Source organism: Rana temporaria, chromosome 2 (assembly GCF_905171775.1).
Source record: "Rana temporaria chromosome 2, aRanTem1.1, whole genome shotgun sequence".
NCBI lineage: Eukaryota > Metazoa > Chordata > Amphibia > Anura > Ranidae > Rana > Rana temporaria.
In genome coordinates this window covers 292770835-292788258 of record NC_053490.1, presented here as the reverse complement: position 1 = coordinate 292788258, position 17424 = coordinate 292770835, and the positions used below count along the sequence as shown (strand labels likewise).

At 42.1% G+C, this 17424-nt stretch overlaps 1 protein-coding gene across 1 annotated transcript in view; it reads right to left on the bottom strand.

The window, feature by feature from the left end:
* Positions 1–17424, bottom strand: part of DNALI1 (dynein axonemal light intermediate chain 1) — a 44303-nt gene that overhangs the window by 23711 nt on the left and 3168 nt on the right. The window contains exons 3-4 of the mRNA XM_040337220.1: positions 14186–14355; positions 10708–10886 (exon numbers count right to left, since the gene is read on the bottom strand). Coding sequence (XP_040193154.1) covers positions 10708–10886; positions 14186–14355 — 349 coding nt within the window. The remainder of the gene's footprint in view (positions 1–10707; positions 10887–14185; positions 14356–17424) is intronic.

Below are 17424 nucleotides of genomic sequence, written 5' to 3'. Positions count from 1 at the left end.
AATATTAGCGAGTACAGAAAATCCCATTGATATTTTCAGAAATGAAGAGGGAGAGAGAGGTCCCTAAATGGCCGAGGGAGAGAGAGGTCCCTAAATGGCCGAGGGAGAGAGAGGTCCCTAAAAGGCCGGGAGAGAGGTCCCTAAATGGCCGAGGGAGAGAGAGGTCCCTAAATGACCAAGAGAGAGAGAGAGAGGTCCGCATGGCTGGGGGAGAGAGAGAAATCTGAGTACACAACAGGGAGCTTCTGTATATTCTGCTTCTGAGATAGCTCTGATCTCCAAGCAAAGTACACTAAAATGCCCTTATGTGTAAAGAGGACCTGTTACTTTGAGAGCATTTTAATGGACGAAAAGGAGCAGTCAGGATTTCTTCAATGGACTATAATGTTAGAGCTGAGGAAGTTAAAGTGGTAGTAAAGACCAAGTACAAGTACTGATACTTTTTTCAAGTATTTGCCGATACCAATTACTAAAGCTCTTTTTAATATCATGTGACAGTGGCACTAATATGCGACACTGATGGGCACTAATATGCAGCACTGATGAGACGTGGCCTGTCAGTCATTATTTTTTTACAATTATATATATATATATATATACATATATATATATATTTTTTTATCAGCCCTGTTGGGGGGTGGCTTCAGTGAGATGTCTCCCTTTTGAAACAGGGAAAGGGACTGAGGACACAGATTCTCCAGTCCCTTTCTCTGCATCCTCAGCTGCACTGAAGATGAATGGACAAGAGACAGAGGCTCCTGTTCATTCATAAACTGAGGCATTGTAAACACAGATTATGATGCTCAGTTATTATTGGACAGAGTCAGTGATCACTGTGCATTCAGAAATGGAAGGAGACGGTCAATGACATATTTACTGGCTCCTTCCTCCGCTCTACATCCTGACAGATCTGGGACGAGAGGGGGACCGGAGGAGGAGCCTGAGGACCTGGGGATCTGGAGGAGGTCGCGGGGGACAGTCGGGGGAGGGGGGATTTGGTGCGGTGGTGGGGGCAGTTACAAGCACCAATCTCCCTGCATTGCTTTCAATAAAGCAGCTAACAGACGCGAGAGGGAGAGGAGGAGAAGCGGCTGTCAGCTGCTTTATTGAAAACAATACAGAGACATCAGTGCTTGTAACTGCCCCCACTGCTGCACCGATCATTTGTGAGGCTGCCCCCCCCCCCCACTACGCTGAGGACGCCGGGCCCAGTACAACTGGTAAACTGGTACTCTTGCAAATGCTCTGAATCGGTGCAACCCTAGTTTTCTGCCATTTTTACCTACAGGTAAGCTTATAATAAAGCTTACCTGTAGGTAAAATTAATATCTCCTATACCTGTACGGTTTAAGAGATACACGACGGAGCAGCAGCCGGTGACGTCACTGCCGCAACCGCTCTGAAGGAACAGCATACAGTGCTGGAGTCTGTGAACCCAGAAGGAAGACCAGGTGAAGATAGAAGCCCTGTCAGCGGTGACAGCGCGCCGCCGAAGGGCTTCATTCAAGGTAAGTCTCTCATAATGTGCTACTATACAGTGCAAATTTTTATTTTTACAAATTTCACTACTGCTTTAACCTCTGCAGTGCCAGAAGCTCAGCACTGTGAAAAGGACCTGTCATCACTGCAGGGAACATTTCTATACTAGAGAGCACTCAGCATGATATGAACTACACTTCATAAGAGGCAAGTAATGTTACTGAACCTATCTATAGCCAAGAAAAAAAAAAAAAATGTAAACTTCGCTTAATGCTGTTCCCCACTCTCCCAGTGTGAGTAACTAAAGCAAAAGTAGTGAAATTCACTAGTTGCGTTAAAAATATAGGTCATTATTTTAATGATTACATACATTGACCCCAGCTTGTTGGTAAGCGCTTAGACGCGAGTTTCACAACTCGCATTCGGCGCTCTATAAGTATTTATTCCAATCCAATCCAATTGTTTTTTGTTTTTTTTTAAATCTGCCTTGAGCTCAGCATTGTTTTGAAGCAAGAGATGCTGCCTATGTTCATTTAATGCTAGGAATGCAATAGGAATGCCACAACCAGTGAATGGACTCGCACTGCCTATAACGAAAACCCAAGCAAGGCTGCGATTATCGCAGATCATGTTTTCTTTGTTCTATACTTATATAAGAATTTGTAAAAGCAAAAAGCTCACTTGGTAATAAGCAGAGGCTGGATACTGCCGCCACCTAGTGGATACTTTGAGATCTTTATTTTTTTTTTTTTTTTATCTCAAACAAATTGAGTATTGTCCGTGATACTTTTTTTATTTGCACTAACATATAATTTTTCATGGACGAGCTTTCGGAGTGTGTCCCCTTCTTCAAGGTCCAAGCAGTACTGATTCACAAAAGTTCTAGCAGACCCCAAATACAAAGCTTGTTCTTATGGTGGCCACTCTCCCTTGGACTACAGGAGAGTCAGGACGCTCTCTATGTTGCAGATAGAAAAATTAGCTTTGTGTTAATGGGCGTCCTGACTCTCCTGTAGTACAAGGGAGGGGGCGAGCACGACACTCCACACCAGGGAGAAAGCCTCACATTACTGTGTGGAGTTACAGACAGAAGAACAGGAAGTGAGGATTTCTCAGAAGAAATAAGGACATTTAAAAGCAAAATGGAAGGATGAGGTAAGGGAAGGAGGACTGCACTAAGGTAAAGGAAGCCATTTAGGGGAAAAAATTACCTTTACAACCCCTTTAAGCTCTAGTTAGCGTGAAACACGTCAGACTTTGTTTTCTACTCCCACAGTGTTTTTGTCTGGCATTCTTACACTTACAATAACTTTTTCGGAAGTTCAGCCCTTTGGATCCAATTTGCGTACACCATGTACCTGTGTTTGTGGTAAATGGTCTGTCTCAGCCCTGCAACTGCAAGAGAGCTTTTTTTTTTTTTTTTTAAACAGAGTTCCTCGCTGGATCACCAGATGAAAATGAAAGAAAGACAAAAAAAACTAATGCAGCCATCACATCTAAGAATTGGTAAGCTGCAGTATAATATAATATAATGTTTGCTTTTGGGTTTAATACTGCTTCCAGCTTAGTTTACCGGACCAAGCTGTCCCACAGATGTAGCAATTAGAAGGTTTGTGTCAAACCATTTACCACTCACAGGGGTGCTCACATTATCAGCTTTTATTTATTCATGTAAAACCGTTATTCAAAAAAGGTCAAAACTATTTGCTCTAACTGATTCTAAAATATTAGTTGGAGTTTAGCTTCAATTTGTTACTGAAGTCCATCTAAATCTGCTAGTCAAAAACGACCCCCCTCTCCACATGATGACCAGTGCACAGTCTATTTGCCATTTCTGTCCATTGCTTTATTCCTCTTTGATCAGCATGAGACAAGTTTTCCAAGAGAATAAAGGTAACATGGAAAGGGGTTTCTACAGCACACAGAGTCTGTGATTGACAGCCTCAGTTCTGTTTGATAGTCTTGTGAAGGGGGGGGGAGTGTCCCTTCCCTTCAATCAGCTCCCAGAGCTCTTTTAGAGCTGAACTCTGCAGAGTGTAACTTCAGCTCTAGGCCCCATTTTTTTCTGAACTCTCAGACGAGCTTTAAAATTCAGCACTTTGCACTGATGTAGAGAAGACTGCAAATAAACAGGTACAACTTATATAGGAGGGTTTTTTTTTCCTCTCGGTGTACCACCTGAGGCCAGTCACTTCACTGAGTATATGGAAGGGTGTTTAAATAGACAGTTCCTTAGTAATAAGCCTTAGCAAACTCTGGCACAGGTCAACAAATATTAGGGCTCATGCACACAGATGCTTTTAAATCCATAATAGTGTAGTATCATTTTTTTTTCTATGGCTCTGACTGCAGCAGTACTGTTTGCTATGGACCCATGCATATGTAAAGAGTCTTTGGCCTCATTCACACTTGGCGGACTCCGTTGCCACGGAGTCTGCCTGCTCCTGTCGGCTCAGCGGGAGATCTGTTCGCAGATCTCTGCTGAGCCGACGGATGACAAGCTCCTCTCTGCTCACTGAGCGGGGAGGGGCTTGTCGGGCACCGCTGTGTCCTATGGAGCGATCTGATGAAAACTGACAGCATATCAGTTTTCATCAGATCTTACCCGATCCGCATGGACGGATGGGGACGTGGCTCCCATACGTCTGTTTTTAGCGGGTCGGATGTCAGCGGACATGTCTCCGCTGACATCCGACGCTCCATAGCGATGCATGGAGCGTCCGTTCAGTGTGCCCTAAGTGTGAATGAGGCCTTAAAGTCAAAAATCTGCATCCAGGGTCAGTAATTTATGGATTTTACGCATTTAAACTCCTGTTAACATGACCATTTGGTGTGCTTTTTAATAAGTCAGATCTTGCTGCCAGGAAGATTGAGCATAGATTATCAGTAAAATAATTATGGCCATATGCAGGAGCCAATCTGGACATATTTATAAGGCAGGAAATCTGACATTGACTTGCAGGTGCAGGTGTTGTTAATGATGGTGATTGATTCACCACCGATGAAGGTTTAGTGAAAGTCACATTCACTGCCCTTTTGGTATATGTATCTCATGGTGCGTACTCACAAGCTAGGCAGAGCGTGTAAATATGTTTTCTTTTATTTGTATTATTATTATACACGATTTATATAGATTAATAGTATTATAATCTATATATGAATTAGATTTGTCTTGTGTTACAACCGCTTCAGTTTTGTCAAGGGTCACATTATTATTGTGGCTAGAACTTTGGGAAAAGCTTTGGATGAATGTGTCTATCGTTTTGAAATAGCACTGCTAAATTAGTTCAAAATCTCCTACTGAGATAATTGATGTCCCACTGTAGTAAATGATAGCAATTCATAAGATCTGAGTACACTTCCAGGAGCTTCTGTAGAATCCCCTGCTGAGATAGCTCTGATCTCCAAGCAAAGTACACTAATGTCGGTTTAGAGGTGAAAATGTATTTTATTATGTGTAAAGAGGACCTGTTACTTTGAGAATGTTTTAGCACAATGGGGGGCTAGTCCAAACAGCACGTGAATTGTTTGTGTAGTTGAACTTGTCTAGTCTCTGTAATTAAAATGTGACCTAGAGCCTAATGACATCCCTACATTATTAATAACAATTTTAATGGAAGCAGAAGCCTGAAACGAGACAAATCTGTGATCATAAATGTCTCTTCTAATTGCTAAAATGGTGATGATACCTTCAAGGTACAATGAGCAGTTCCAGGGATATGCCCCTGTGCATAGAGGATGCAACTGCCCACACCTAGAGAAGGTAAACATTTTCAAGGTGAAGAGCCTAGCAGGGGTAGGCAACCTTGGCACTCCAGTTGTGGGGAAACTACAAATCTCATAATGCCTCTGCAAGTCATGCCTGTAAGGACTGTCAGAGACTTGCAATGCCCAGGGGAGGGCTGGGCCAGGGGGAAGGGTAGCCAATGCCTCCCAGGCCGCCCTGACTTATGTTAAAAATGGCCGGCAGCCGCTGCCCGCTACCATTTTATTTTTTATTCTGGTCTAGGAACTTGGGCCGGGGGCATGGCCACGGCGGCCGACCACTAGCTGTTGCATTCCGGGAGTTGTAGCCCACGCTCAAGCTCCCGGTGGGTGGAAAACAGAGCAATTTAAAGTGGTAGTAAAGCCTGCTTTGTGTATTTTACCTACAGGTAAGCCTATAATAAGGCTTACCTGTAGGTAAAATGAATACAGTGGAACCTCGGATTACGAGCATAATCCGTTCAGGAGAATGCTCGTAATCCAAAGTACTCGCATATCAAAGCGAGTTTCCCCATTGACCTCAATAGAAACGAAAATAATTTGTTCCGCATCGACTTCAATGGCTTGCAATACCGCATGTGGCCAGAGGTGGGGGGGTGCACTGGAGAGCCTCGGAAACGGCTGGAAAGGCCAGAAGACACCTTGGCAAACCTCAGAAACAGAGTATTTCCGTGTCTTTTCGAGCATGTCCAAATAGTGCTGATCGGCTGCGTTCAGCTCCAGCGTGCCCCACCCCACCTCAGGCCAAACGCGGTACTGCACACTGCTTTGGCCTGAATCCTGCTCGTATTGCAAGACAACACTCGCAAACAGAGTTAGGATTTTTTCAAATACAGTGCTCGTATTGCGAAACGCTTGTTAACCGCGTTACTCGCAATCCAAAGTTCCACTGTTTAAGCGGACCTCCAGCTGTTGCAGAGAGTTGTACAACTCCCATGAGGCATAGCACATAGCAAGACTGACAGCCACAAGCATGACACCCAGAGGCATGATGGGACTTGTGGTTTTGCAACAGCTGGAGGTCCACTAATTGTATATCACTTGTTTAGGAGATATTTACCCTGGATGCAGCCTGTTACGTCACTGGCAAATGTGCTCTGAAGGTCCGGCATACCCTACCAGACGTTCAGAGCTTCCTGCCGGAACCAAGGGCACGGATCCGTGACATCATCATGGCTCCGGCCAATTGCATAGCTGTTGAGCGCAAACCTTACAGGTGTTGTTTTTTAATTTTTATTTAAACAGCCACGGTTTACTACCGCTTTAAAAGCAGATGTTATGGTACATAGTCCTCTTGCCAGTGAGAAATCCAGCATTCTTTATTGCATGAAAGGCTTTTTATTTCCCCCTAATATTCTGTTCACAAGACTGGTGACTGATATACCTTTTTCCCCCCCTGGCCACCAGTCTTGAGGTGATGTAAGTACATCGCTGCTTGCTGCAGTGGGTGGAACAGGAAGTCTCAACCCTCGTGCACACGATCAGTCCATCCGATGAGAACGGTCTGTAGGACCATTGTCATAGGTTAACTGATGAAGCTGACTGATGGTCCGTCACGCCTACACACCATCAGTTAAAAAAACGAGCGTGTCAGAACGCGGTGACTTAAAACACAATGACGTGCTGAAAAAAAAACGAAGTTCAATGCTTCCAAGCATGCGTCGACTTGATTCTGAGCATGCGTGGATTTTTAACCAATGGTCGTGCCTACTAACGATCGGTTTTGACCTATCGGTTAGGAATCCATAGGTTAATTTTAAAGCAAACTGGCTTTTTATAACCTATGGTTAAATAACCTATGGGGCCCACACACGATCGGTTTTGACCTATGAAAATGGTCCATCAGACCGTTGTGCTCTGGTTAACCTATCGTGTGTGCGAGGCCTCAGACTACCCATGTCGGTTTTGCCTACTCTGCTGCATAGTTAGATTGTTGGGCTGGGAGACTCCTAGTCTGTCCCACCTCCTATGACTTCACATTTCACTGACAGACAGAAGACACCGTCTATGCTTACAGGTTACAAAAATCTTATCACATCCACATGCAATACTGGTGAGAGGGGATAATGGATAGAGTAATTCATTGGATAATGTAGTCCTACATACAAAAAAAGTGAAAATAGGAGAAGAGTGTACAGCGATGTGTGTGGGACGTGTCAGAGTTCTAAGAGTAGAACACTACTAATCTGTTTTAGGATTAAATACAACAAATTATTCAGAAAACGCCCCTAACATTTCTTGTTTGCACCAACTGTAAAAAAAAATCGAGCCATGGGTTGCCCTAATGACACCACCCAGCTGGATGCACTTCAACTGAGAAATCAAAAGAACAGGACATAAAAAAGTCAGCCAAATAGTGACTGCAGGCACTGCTGGGTATTCTGACATCTGTAGGTGATGGCTACCAGAATACAATAGCTGGTAGGGGGAAGATTTGTCCATCCATGCGGTTTTGCGTGGATGGGGGAATCTATGGATTTACAGTGCCTTCAAAAAAAGTATTCACAACCCTTGAAATTTTCAACATTTTGTCATGTTACAACCAAAAATGTAAATGTATTCTATTCAAATTTTATGGAATAGACCAGCACAAAGTGGCACATAATTGTGAAGTGGAAGGAAAATGATAAATGGTTTTACATTTTTTTTTACAAATAATAATATGTGAAAAATGTGGCATGCATTTGTATTCAGCACCCCTGAGTCAATACCTTGTAGAACCACCTTTCTCTGCAATTACAGTTTTTTGGGGATGTCTCTACCAGCTTTTCACATCTAGAGAGTGACATTTTTGCTCATTCTTCTTTGCAAAATAGCCCCAGCTTTGTCAGATTGGATGGAGAGCGTCTGTAAACAGCAATTTTCAACATTGACTGGGACATTCTAACACATGAATTTGCTTTGATCTAAACCATTCTATTGTAGCTCTGGCTAAATGTTTAGGGTTGTTGTCCTGCTGGAAGGTGAACCTCTGCCCCAGTCTCAAGTCTTTTGAAGACTCTAAGGCGGCGTACACACGGTCGAACATGTCCGCTGAAACTGGTCCGCGGACCAGTTTCCGCGGACATGTCTGACCGTGTGTACAGCTTAGCGGACAGGTTTCCAGCGGACAAAAGTTTCTTAGCATGCTAAGAAACTTGTCCGCTGGAGACATGTCCGATGGTTAGTACACCTAATCGGACATGTCCGCTGGTTATGACGTGTAACCAGCGTCCCGAAATCCCGCACATGCGTCAAATTGATTGATTGATGGAAGCATTGCACTTCCGTGTTTGAGAACGTCGGTGTCTTCTACGTCACCGCATTCTCTGTCCGCTGGGACACATCAGACCAAAAGCTCCCAGGAGACATGTCCGATGAAAACGGTCCGCGGACCGTTTTCATCGGACATGTCTCCTCGTGTGTACGGGGCCTAACAGGTTTTCTTCTAAGATTGCCCTGTATTTGGCTCCATCCATCTTCCCATCAACTCTGACCAGCTTCCATGTTTCTGCTGAATAAAACCATTCCCACAACATGATGCTGCCACCACTATGTTTCACAGTGTGGATGGTGTGTTCAGGGTGATGTGCAATGTTAGTTTTCTACTACATATTTTGTTTTGCTTTTAGGCCAAAAAGTTCAACTTTTTCCTCGTGTTTGCTGTGTCCCCCACATGGCTTCTCTCAAACTGCAAACTGGACTTCTTTCGGCTTTCTTTCAACAATGTTTTTTTTCTTGCCACTCTTCCATAAAGCACAACTAATAGTTGTCCTGTGGACAGATTCTCCCACCTGAGCTGTGGATCTCTGCAGCTCCTCCAGAGTTACCATGGGCTTCTTGGCTGATTCTCTGATTAATGCTCTCCTTGCCCAGCCCGTCAGTTTAGGTGGATGGCCATATCGGATGATGGATTGAACAGTGCTCTGTGAGATGTTCAAAGCTTGGGTTATTTTTTTATAACCCAACCCTGCTTTAAACTTCACCACAACTTTATCCCTGACCTGTCTGGTGTGTTCCTTGACCTTCATGATGCGGTTTGTTCATTAGAGTTCTCTAACAAACCTCTGAGGGCTACACAGAACAGCTGTATTTATACTGAGATTAAATTACACACAAGTAGACTCTACTAATTAGGCGACTTCTGAAGGCAATTGGTTCCACTAGATTTTATTTAGGGGTATCAGGGAAAAGGGGGCTGAATGCTAATTGCCGTCACACTTTTCAGATATTTATTTGTAAAAAATGTGGAAAACCATTTATCATTTTCCTTCAACTTCACAATTATGTGCCACTTTGCTTTGGTCTATCACATAAAATCCCAATAAAATACATTTACGTTTCTGGTTGTAACATGACAAAATGTGGAAAATTTTAAGGAGTATGAATACTTTTTCAGGGCATTGTATGTATATGGCCAGCTTAGAAACCGAGCCCTTTTGACAACACCATTTTCCTTAATTGGGGAAGAGTTTCTTTGGTCCTTTAGGAAAGTAACAGATTAAAAATGTGAATCTATGGGAGCTAGGAACCAATAATTACATTTTTTTTAATGAAATCTCTTAAAAACCTCTAGTTGTTTAAGAATACCTAAAATGACAGTAAACATCAAGATTCCACACACTACAGAAACCCACTTTGCTTGAATGATGAAAAGGAAGCATTAAATTCGCAATAGCAGGAGATTGTGAGCCGTTTCACATATCTCCGTTGCGGCTCCAGTGCAAATTTGCACAGGAGCCCTGTGCGTCTTTTGGTCTATTTCGGGTCCGAATTCAGGCCAAAATCTGGACCTGAAGCGGTGAACCAGGACGCACAGGACCCCTGCAGGGGGCCTCATCGGTATTAGGTGTGAACCGAGCCTAAATGTATCAAAACCCAAGAACAAAAATCTAAAATACTGCAACTTACAAGCTTTTTTTGCACTTTATCAAAGAGATCTAACAACTCACTTTCAATGGCATATCATTCTTTGTGTTTAAAAAATGCTATCCTGAAGAATTAATTCAGCAAGCACGGGACTCCCCTAAAACCTTTTATGATAAATGGGCTTGTTGGCTCAATTTTAAAAATACTGCAGATTTCAAAAATCTATATGACTTGTTATATTTAGATTATCTCTTTATGTTCCCCACTTTTCTCCCCCCCCCCCTTTTTTTCTCTCTCTCTATTTCTTTCTTCCCCTTATTAATCCCTCTTTTTTATTATTCTCATTTATAGTTTGCAACCTGCTAAATGCATATTATAAATATAGATTTATTAGTTTAAATATATGCACTCATATATTGTTACCCTATTAATTATCATATATTCTTTCTATGCATTTGTATGTTTGAATGCACTTATATTTCGAAAATTTCAATAAAATCTTTGAATCATAAAAAAATGCTATACTCAAAGTAAATCTGACTTTGCATATACTTATTTTTTACACTATATTTAACAGTAAAAAGACAAGTAAATAGGATTTGAAAAGGGACCTACTCTTTTCTCCATGTCCGATTTGCCTTGTTCAGCCTGTAAGGCCTTCCTCATGCCAAAAGCCACGCTGCTTTCATACAGAGTCTGGTATGCCGAGATGGTCATGTGAATTTCATCTCGCACCCTCAACAGCAAGATGCCACGCTCCGCACAGTTAATTGTCACTTGTCTAATAAGCTCATCTGGTGGTATAGGAAACAAATGCATAACATTTTTAAACAACCAACATTTTAGCCTTGGCAGAGAGCTTTTCTTTGATATATTTAGGGCCCTTTCACACAGGTTGTCCGATCAGGTCTGCCTGTAAGTTTTTCAGGTGGACCTCATTGGAAGCTCCATGTAGCTCTGTGGACAAGTGGATGAAGTGAATTTTTGTCCGTTTACACTAAGGTGACCAGATTTTTAAAATGAAATCCTGGGACATATTTTTTCTTTAATAGTAATGGCAACAATCAGCGACTCTCTGCCCGTCGCCGCCTGCGTCAAAGCATCCCAAATCTTATTCTTCGGGCCCCGACTACTACTAGATGGGGAGCAGAGGAAGATCACTCCGCCAGGGAAGGCAAGGAGATAGGCAGGTGGCTGGCCAGGATTTGAGCCAAGGCAGAAGAACATGCGAGGGGAGCTGAATGGGCATGCGCCCGAAGCTGAAGAAATATTCCCTCCGCTCCGACCAGCACATGATCATCAGAAAAGGGCACAGATAATGGGAAAAATACAACCCCGCTATGCTAGTAGGCATGGCGGAGCGGGGGTGTGTAATTCTGCACTGATTGTCTTTGAAATTGCCCCTGCCCCCTATTAAATCCAATCTGGGGACAAAACCAGGGACAGACTTGGTCCGGGGACAGTGTCCTCAATCAGGGGACTGTCCCCTGAAATTGGGGATGTCTGGTCACCTTAGTTTACACCAGGGGTCTTCAAACTACGGCCCTCCAGTTGTTCAGGAACTACAATTCCCATCATGCCTAGTCATGTCTGTGAATGTCAGTGTGTTACAATGCCTCATGGGATGTGTAGTTCTACAACAGCTGGAGGGCCGTAGTTTGAGGATCCCTGGTTTACACCCTCCAGCCTCTGAGTCCGTCCATTTCCGGGAAAAGAAAAAACATTGTTTTTTTTTTACCTAAACATGATAGATCAGAGGTAGCCTGATGTAAATGGACCCAAGTCCATTAACATCCAGCAGTCCATATAACCATTACAGGTCTCCCTGTGTCCAATGTGTAAAGGCAGACTGAATGGACATGGATGTCAAAAGGCTGACATCCATCCCGTTCAGCTCTGATTTAGGCTGGGTTCACACTGATATGACACGACTGTTGTACCACTGTTACCCTACTTGGCCTGCTACATCTGTCCTACATCGGTCCTACATAGGTCCTACTTCCATCTGATTTGAATGAACAAGATAAGATTAAGCTCTGACTTTGAGATAGTACGACTTGTCCTTTGACCAATCAAAACTATCCCAGAGTGACATAAATTCCTTCTACTGCTTCTGTAATCATCATGTTGGATGTCACAAGTCAGATGGTAAGGACAAGGAAACCTATGTGATCAGCAAAGGGCCAATCAGCACTATCCAGACAGAGGGTCAGGAGTCCTGCAGCCTCATAGGGCAGTTAGGGGAGAATGAAAACGTCTCCTACAAGCTTTAACCAGTGCTCAGCCTGACACTGGTAGAAGTCACAATTACCGCGCTATGGTAATATAAAATATATTAAGGAAGCTGCTCCCCTAAAGTGGTGTGAAAACAACTTTAGCAATGTGGGGGGTGTATAGTAATAAGAGGGCGCTAATAATAAGTGATAAATAAATTCCAAATTCTAGCGTGAAACAATATGTTAACTCCTACTTACAAATGGAGGGAGACAACAGGAAATGAGAGGAAATCTACCCCTAGGAAGGGAAATTCTCTTCTGTAATGCCACGTACACACGATCGGAAATTCCGACAACAAATGTTCGATATGAGCTTTTTGAGCTAGTTCTCAATTTTTCCCGACAGCAAAAGTTCTTGTTGGAAATTCCGATTGTCGGTATGCAATTCAGATGCACAAAAATCCTACCCATGCTCGGAATCATTGAACTTCATTTTTTTCAGCTTGTCATAGTGTTGTAAGTCACCGCAGTCTTGACGCTTGGAATTTTCTACAACATTTGTGTGACCTTGTGTATGCAAGACAAGTTTGAGCCAAAATTCAGTCGGAAAAAAATCCACGGTTTTGTTGTCGGACTTTCCGATCATGTGTCCGCGGCATAAGAGTTATTATGGGAAAAATGTGTCTCCACTGAAGCTTTATCACCAATTCTTGTTTCCAAAACAACGCCAATTTTTTCAAATCCAATTGTCATTGGGAGAGAAAGTGAGGTGAAATCTTCTGAACAGGGGCACAGACAGCAAAACAAAATGTTACAGGGGTGTTAACCCTTCCCTATGGCTGGAGTTACACTTAAAAATGTACATGTTCCAACTTACATACAAACTCAACTTAAGAACAAACCTACAGTCCCTGTCTTGTTTGTAGCCCGGGGACTGCCTGTAACACTTTAAAAAAGGAAATAAAAAAGCTGACCAGAAAAAGTTGCAGTTTCAATTGATAGGGCAAGGTAGAGCACCGCCAGAGTCGCCTGCAACATCTCCTTTTTATGTAAATTAAAAAAAAAAGATTTTGCTTTAAGGCTGGCCTTACACATATCAAATTCTAAACAATTTTTCCTTTTGAAAAAAAATAAATCGCACCTTTGAATAATCATTCGACTTTCAACCATTAGTCAAGGGTCAATTTTCATACGGTCATCGAATTTGAGTGATCGGCCATGTTGGAAATATTATGAAAAATTAACAAATTTCTAATCAATCATAGGAAAATCGCGCGAGAAATATAATAGAAAAATAAATGCGCATGAGCTGTGACTTGGAAAGAAATGAAGCTTCCCAGCTACAAAATTTGTAAAATTGAAGGCTTGGTTGGTCAATTTTCAAAATCCATGGTGGCACCATCGGATTACAAAACGCATGAATTTTTTTTCATTTTCAGACGACAAATCGTTTGGTATTTGACCCATGTATGGCCTGCATAACAGTTTCAGCAAAATGTTTCTCATGCTATTTATTCTACTGGTCAATTGTTTTACATTCATAAAAAAATGAGTGCTTTGGGAGAATACCACATTATGGCCACTAGATGGGGGGTGATGATCATAAGAAATATTTATTAACACGATCTTCACCACAATTTAGTGACCAAAATGTGTCATTTTCAAACAACTCCTTTTTTCATTTTTAGTGGAAATATCCTGACAACATTCGATTTCACCCTATCCGCATAGAATCAATGTACTGTATATGCCACTTTCATCAGATGATTAAGTATGCAATCTTTTTTTTTATAATTAAATCTCAGAGTATTCTCATCTACTAAAAGGCCTACTCAAATTAAAGGCTGCATAACAGAGACTGTAGAGAAGCAACTAACCAAAGCACTGTGAATAAAGCTCTCTGCGCACTGGGCAGATTCCTGTTTCTCTAGCCTGTCTCTGTTGTAATTTAATATCCAGCTCTTCCTGTAAGTGGACAACATCCATCCGGGTGCTGGGCGTGCTGGACACCTGCTGAATCCACAATTGGTTGTTCTCCATCCATTCCCTGCAAGTCAAACAAGTATTTATTGCTATGACTGAAAATCAGAGACTGGTTCTATAAGCACTGGTAGTAACACCTAAAGAGGAACTTTACTTATAACAACTTGATAAAAATAACATTCTTTAGTAAGGAATATACATTCCACATTAATAATTATGCTGCCAAAATTAGTGTGTGCTGTAAACAGCCTCCAGCATTGCTCCTGTTTCTTCTTGCTGAAGGCGGCCATTTTGCTGAAGCCCAGAGCCCCTGAGAAGCCATAAATCTTTAGGCTGCCAGCAGATCCACCTCTACAAATTTTGGCACAGTGCCTAAAAACAGAGAGCAACTGAGCAGGTGCAGAGAAAGGTGTATTACTGGATTGTAAACAATATAGGCACTTATGTTTAATGTTTTACATAGAGCTATACCTGCAAAAGGGGCTAGCATGAAGTGATCCAGCAGAAATTAATTTTCTGACCAAGGTTCCACTTTACTTAAAGAGTAATTTTGGGGACAAGTGTACCTGATCAATGAGATACTAATACCATCCAGTAAATACTGCAGCAACAAAAATCTAAGTATTCATTCAGTTTACTTTCAGTTGACTTTTCTGACTTTTACAAACCACCTAACAGGGTAAGTAAGATGGCATATTCAGGGCCGAAAAAAATTGCATTATGGGCTCTGGGCTAAGTAATACACTGTGGCCTGTACCAGCCTGCCCCAATTTACGCACTTATTCTCAAGAATTAAAGAATAAAAAGTTGACAGAATTAAAGGGAACGTCCAACCTAACACTAAAATGGCTACATCTACAGACATTCACGATCTAAGACTAACCTATCTAGCCCTGTAAAGAAGAAATCAGTATACATACCTTTTCTGAAGCCACTCTGACCCCACGCTGAGCTGTCAGCGACAGCTTCTCTGTGCAGGCGGGTGCAGAGGAAGCCCCCGACAACGGAAGCCCCATAGTAAGTCTATGGGTGACATCACTTCCTATTCATTTCACAGACATTGTCGGCTGTCTCTTCTGCAGAGCTTTCGCCACTGGAGACTGGAACGGAGCGGCTTCAAAAAAGCTATGTATAGTGATTTCTTCTTTACAGGGCTAGATAGGTTAGTCTAATGCTGCCCATACAGGGGTCGAATTTCGAAAAAAAAACGTTCTTTCGAAAATCTTATGTAAGAATTTTCGTCGTGTTTTGCACCGTTAGTGGGCTACAGCAACAGCCAATTTTCGTGCGACCATCGAATTTTAATAATCCAAAATGTTGGATATTTTTGGAAAAAAACAAACTATTTTCTAATTAATGATGGCAGAATCGTGCGAGAAATGTCATCAAAAAAGAAATGTGCATTTGCAAGAAAAGAGAATTCCCGAAAAGAAGGTTCCCGGAAAGAAAAGATGGTTCCCGGAAAGAAAAGATGGTTCCCGGAAAGAAAAGATGGTTCCCAGACACGAAAATTATTTTCTGTAGGAACATGAGGTGAAATTGAAGGTTTGGTTGGTCTAATTTTGAAATCAATGGTGGCAACATCGGCTCACAAATTTTCTGATTTTCAAAAGAAAGTTCTTTCGAAATTCGACCCATGTATGGCCAGCATTAGATCGTGCATGCCTGTAGATGTAGTGATTTTAGTGTTAGGGTGGGCTTCCCCTTCAAACATACTGTATATTTATTAGTACTTTGTATAAAATCGATTTTAAACAATAAGAAAACATGCCAAAAATCAAAGATCAGCAGCGAGTGTAGCTCTCCATTGCAAATGATGGTCATGGTCAGGTTGGGCCACAGTGGGAATGGCATAAAGGGGGGTGATCAAACAGAACCTGACCCTAGTCCCTGTATATGCCAAAGTCCTTGTACCCACAAACTACTTCTAAATATTGTGCCAAAAGTGACAGTCTTACAAACACGCATAAACCTCAGGACAAAAGATAATCTTTTAAAAATTAAAACTTTTATTTACATACGCTTTTCTGCACATAAAAATATATAATTTTGGCTGAATTTTGTAGCCTAACCTACCTTAAAAAGGGCCTTAATTAAAATCAGTAACTTTTTAAAAAAAAATAACACTTTGGTCAGGGCTATGTAAAGTACAATATATAGATATAGGAGATGCCCATAGAGTAATCCTTTTTTTTTTGTTTACTTAGCGGACCAATAATAAAAAAAAAGGATTCCTTTATCCAAGCCCACAACAGCACCCCCCCCCCTAGTTCTGGCTTTGATGGGGCCCCCATGCACTTGGGGCCCCTGGGCAGTGCCCAGTCATGCCCATGCATTAAGATGGCCTTGGGCATATCACTTTACAGAACTGCTTTATAATCCATAAAGTCGGTAGTACCCCCAACATGTCAGTTTTGGTATTTCCCTTGGATAAAATATCAGCTATAAATACCATGCCATTGACATTGATTTAAAGCACCTTCCCAAGGTGAAGGAAATCCTGAAAATATAACCTGTTGAGGGTACTTGAACCACTATTATAGGGCATGAAAAGGCCATTAGTCACTGGTGTGGACAAAATCTTACATCTTTAGTGTATGTGGCATCAGGACAAAGATTGTGCCATTCTGGATGGATTAATGGTGATACACATTCAACTGATTTCTATGTTGCTTACCTGGCCAGATGTTGGATTAAAGGTTTCATTCAGCAAAACATTTTTTTTTTTATATATATTTTTTTCTTTTAATATACAGGTCTATATTTCAGACTATAAAGGGGGATCCTGGGAAAGAAAAAGGAAGTTCTCCCTCCCTGCAATCTTCTGGGACACGTCACAGGTCCCAGAAGATTGCCCCGGCCATTCACAGCGCGCAGTGCGCACCCAGCTGTGAAGCCACTGTGATGCCCGCGCCACAGAGAGGAGGGGGAGAGGAGCGGGGCTTTGTTCGCCCGCATCGCTGGACTGTGGGACAGGTGAGTGTCCGATTATTAAAAGTCAGCAGCTATACTTTTTGTTGCTGCTGACCTTTAAATGGGTGGAACTCTGCTTTAATATGTCTATTTACTATGATTGTCAGCGCCATCTAGTGGCCATAATACAGTATTTTCCTGAAATACCTCAATCAGAAAC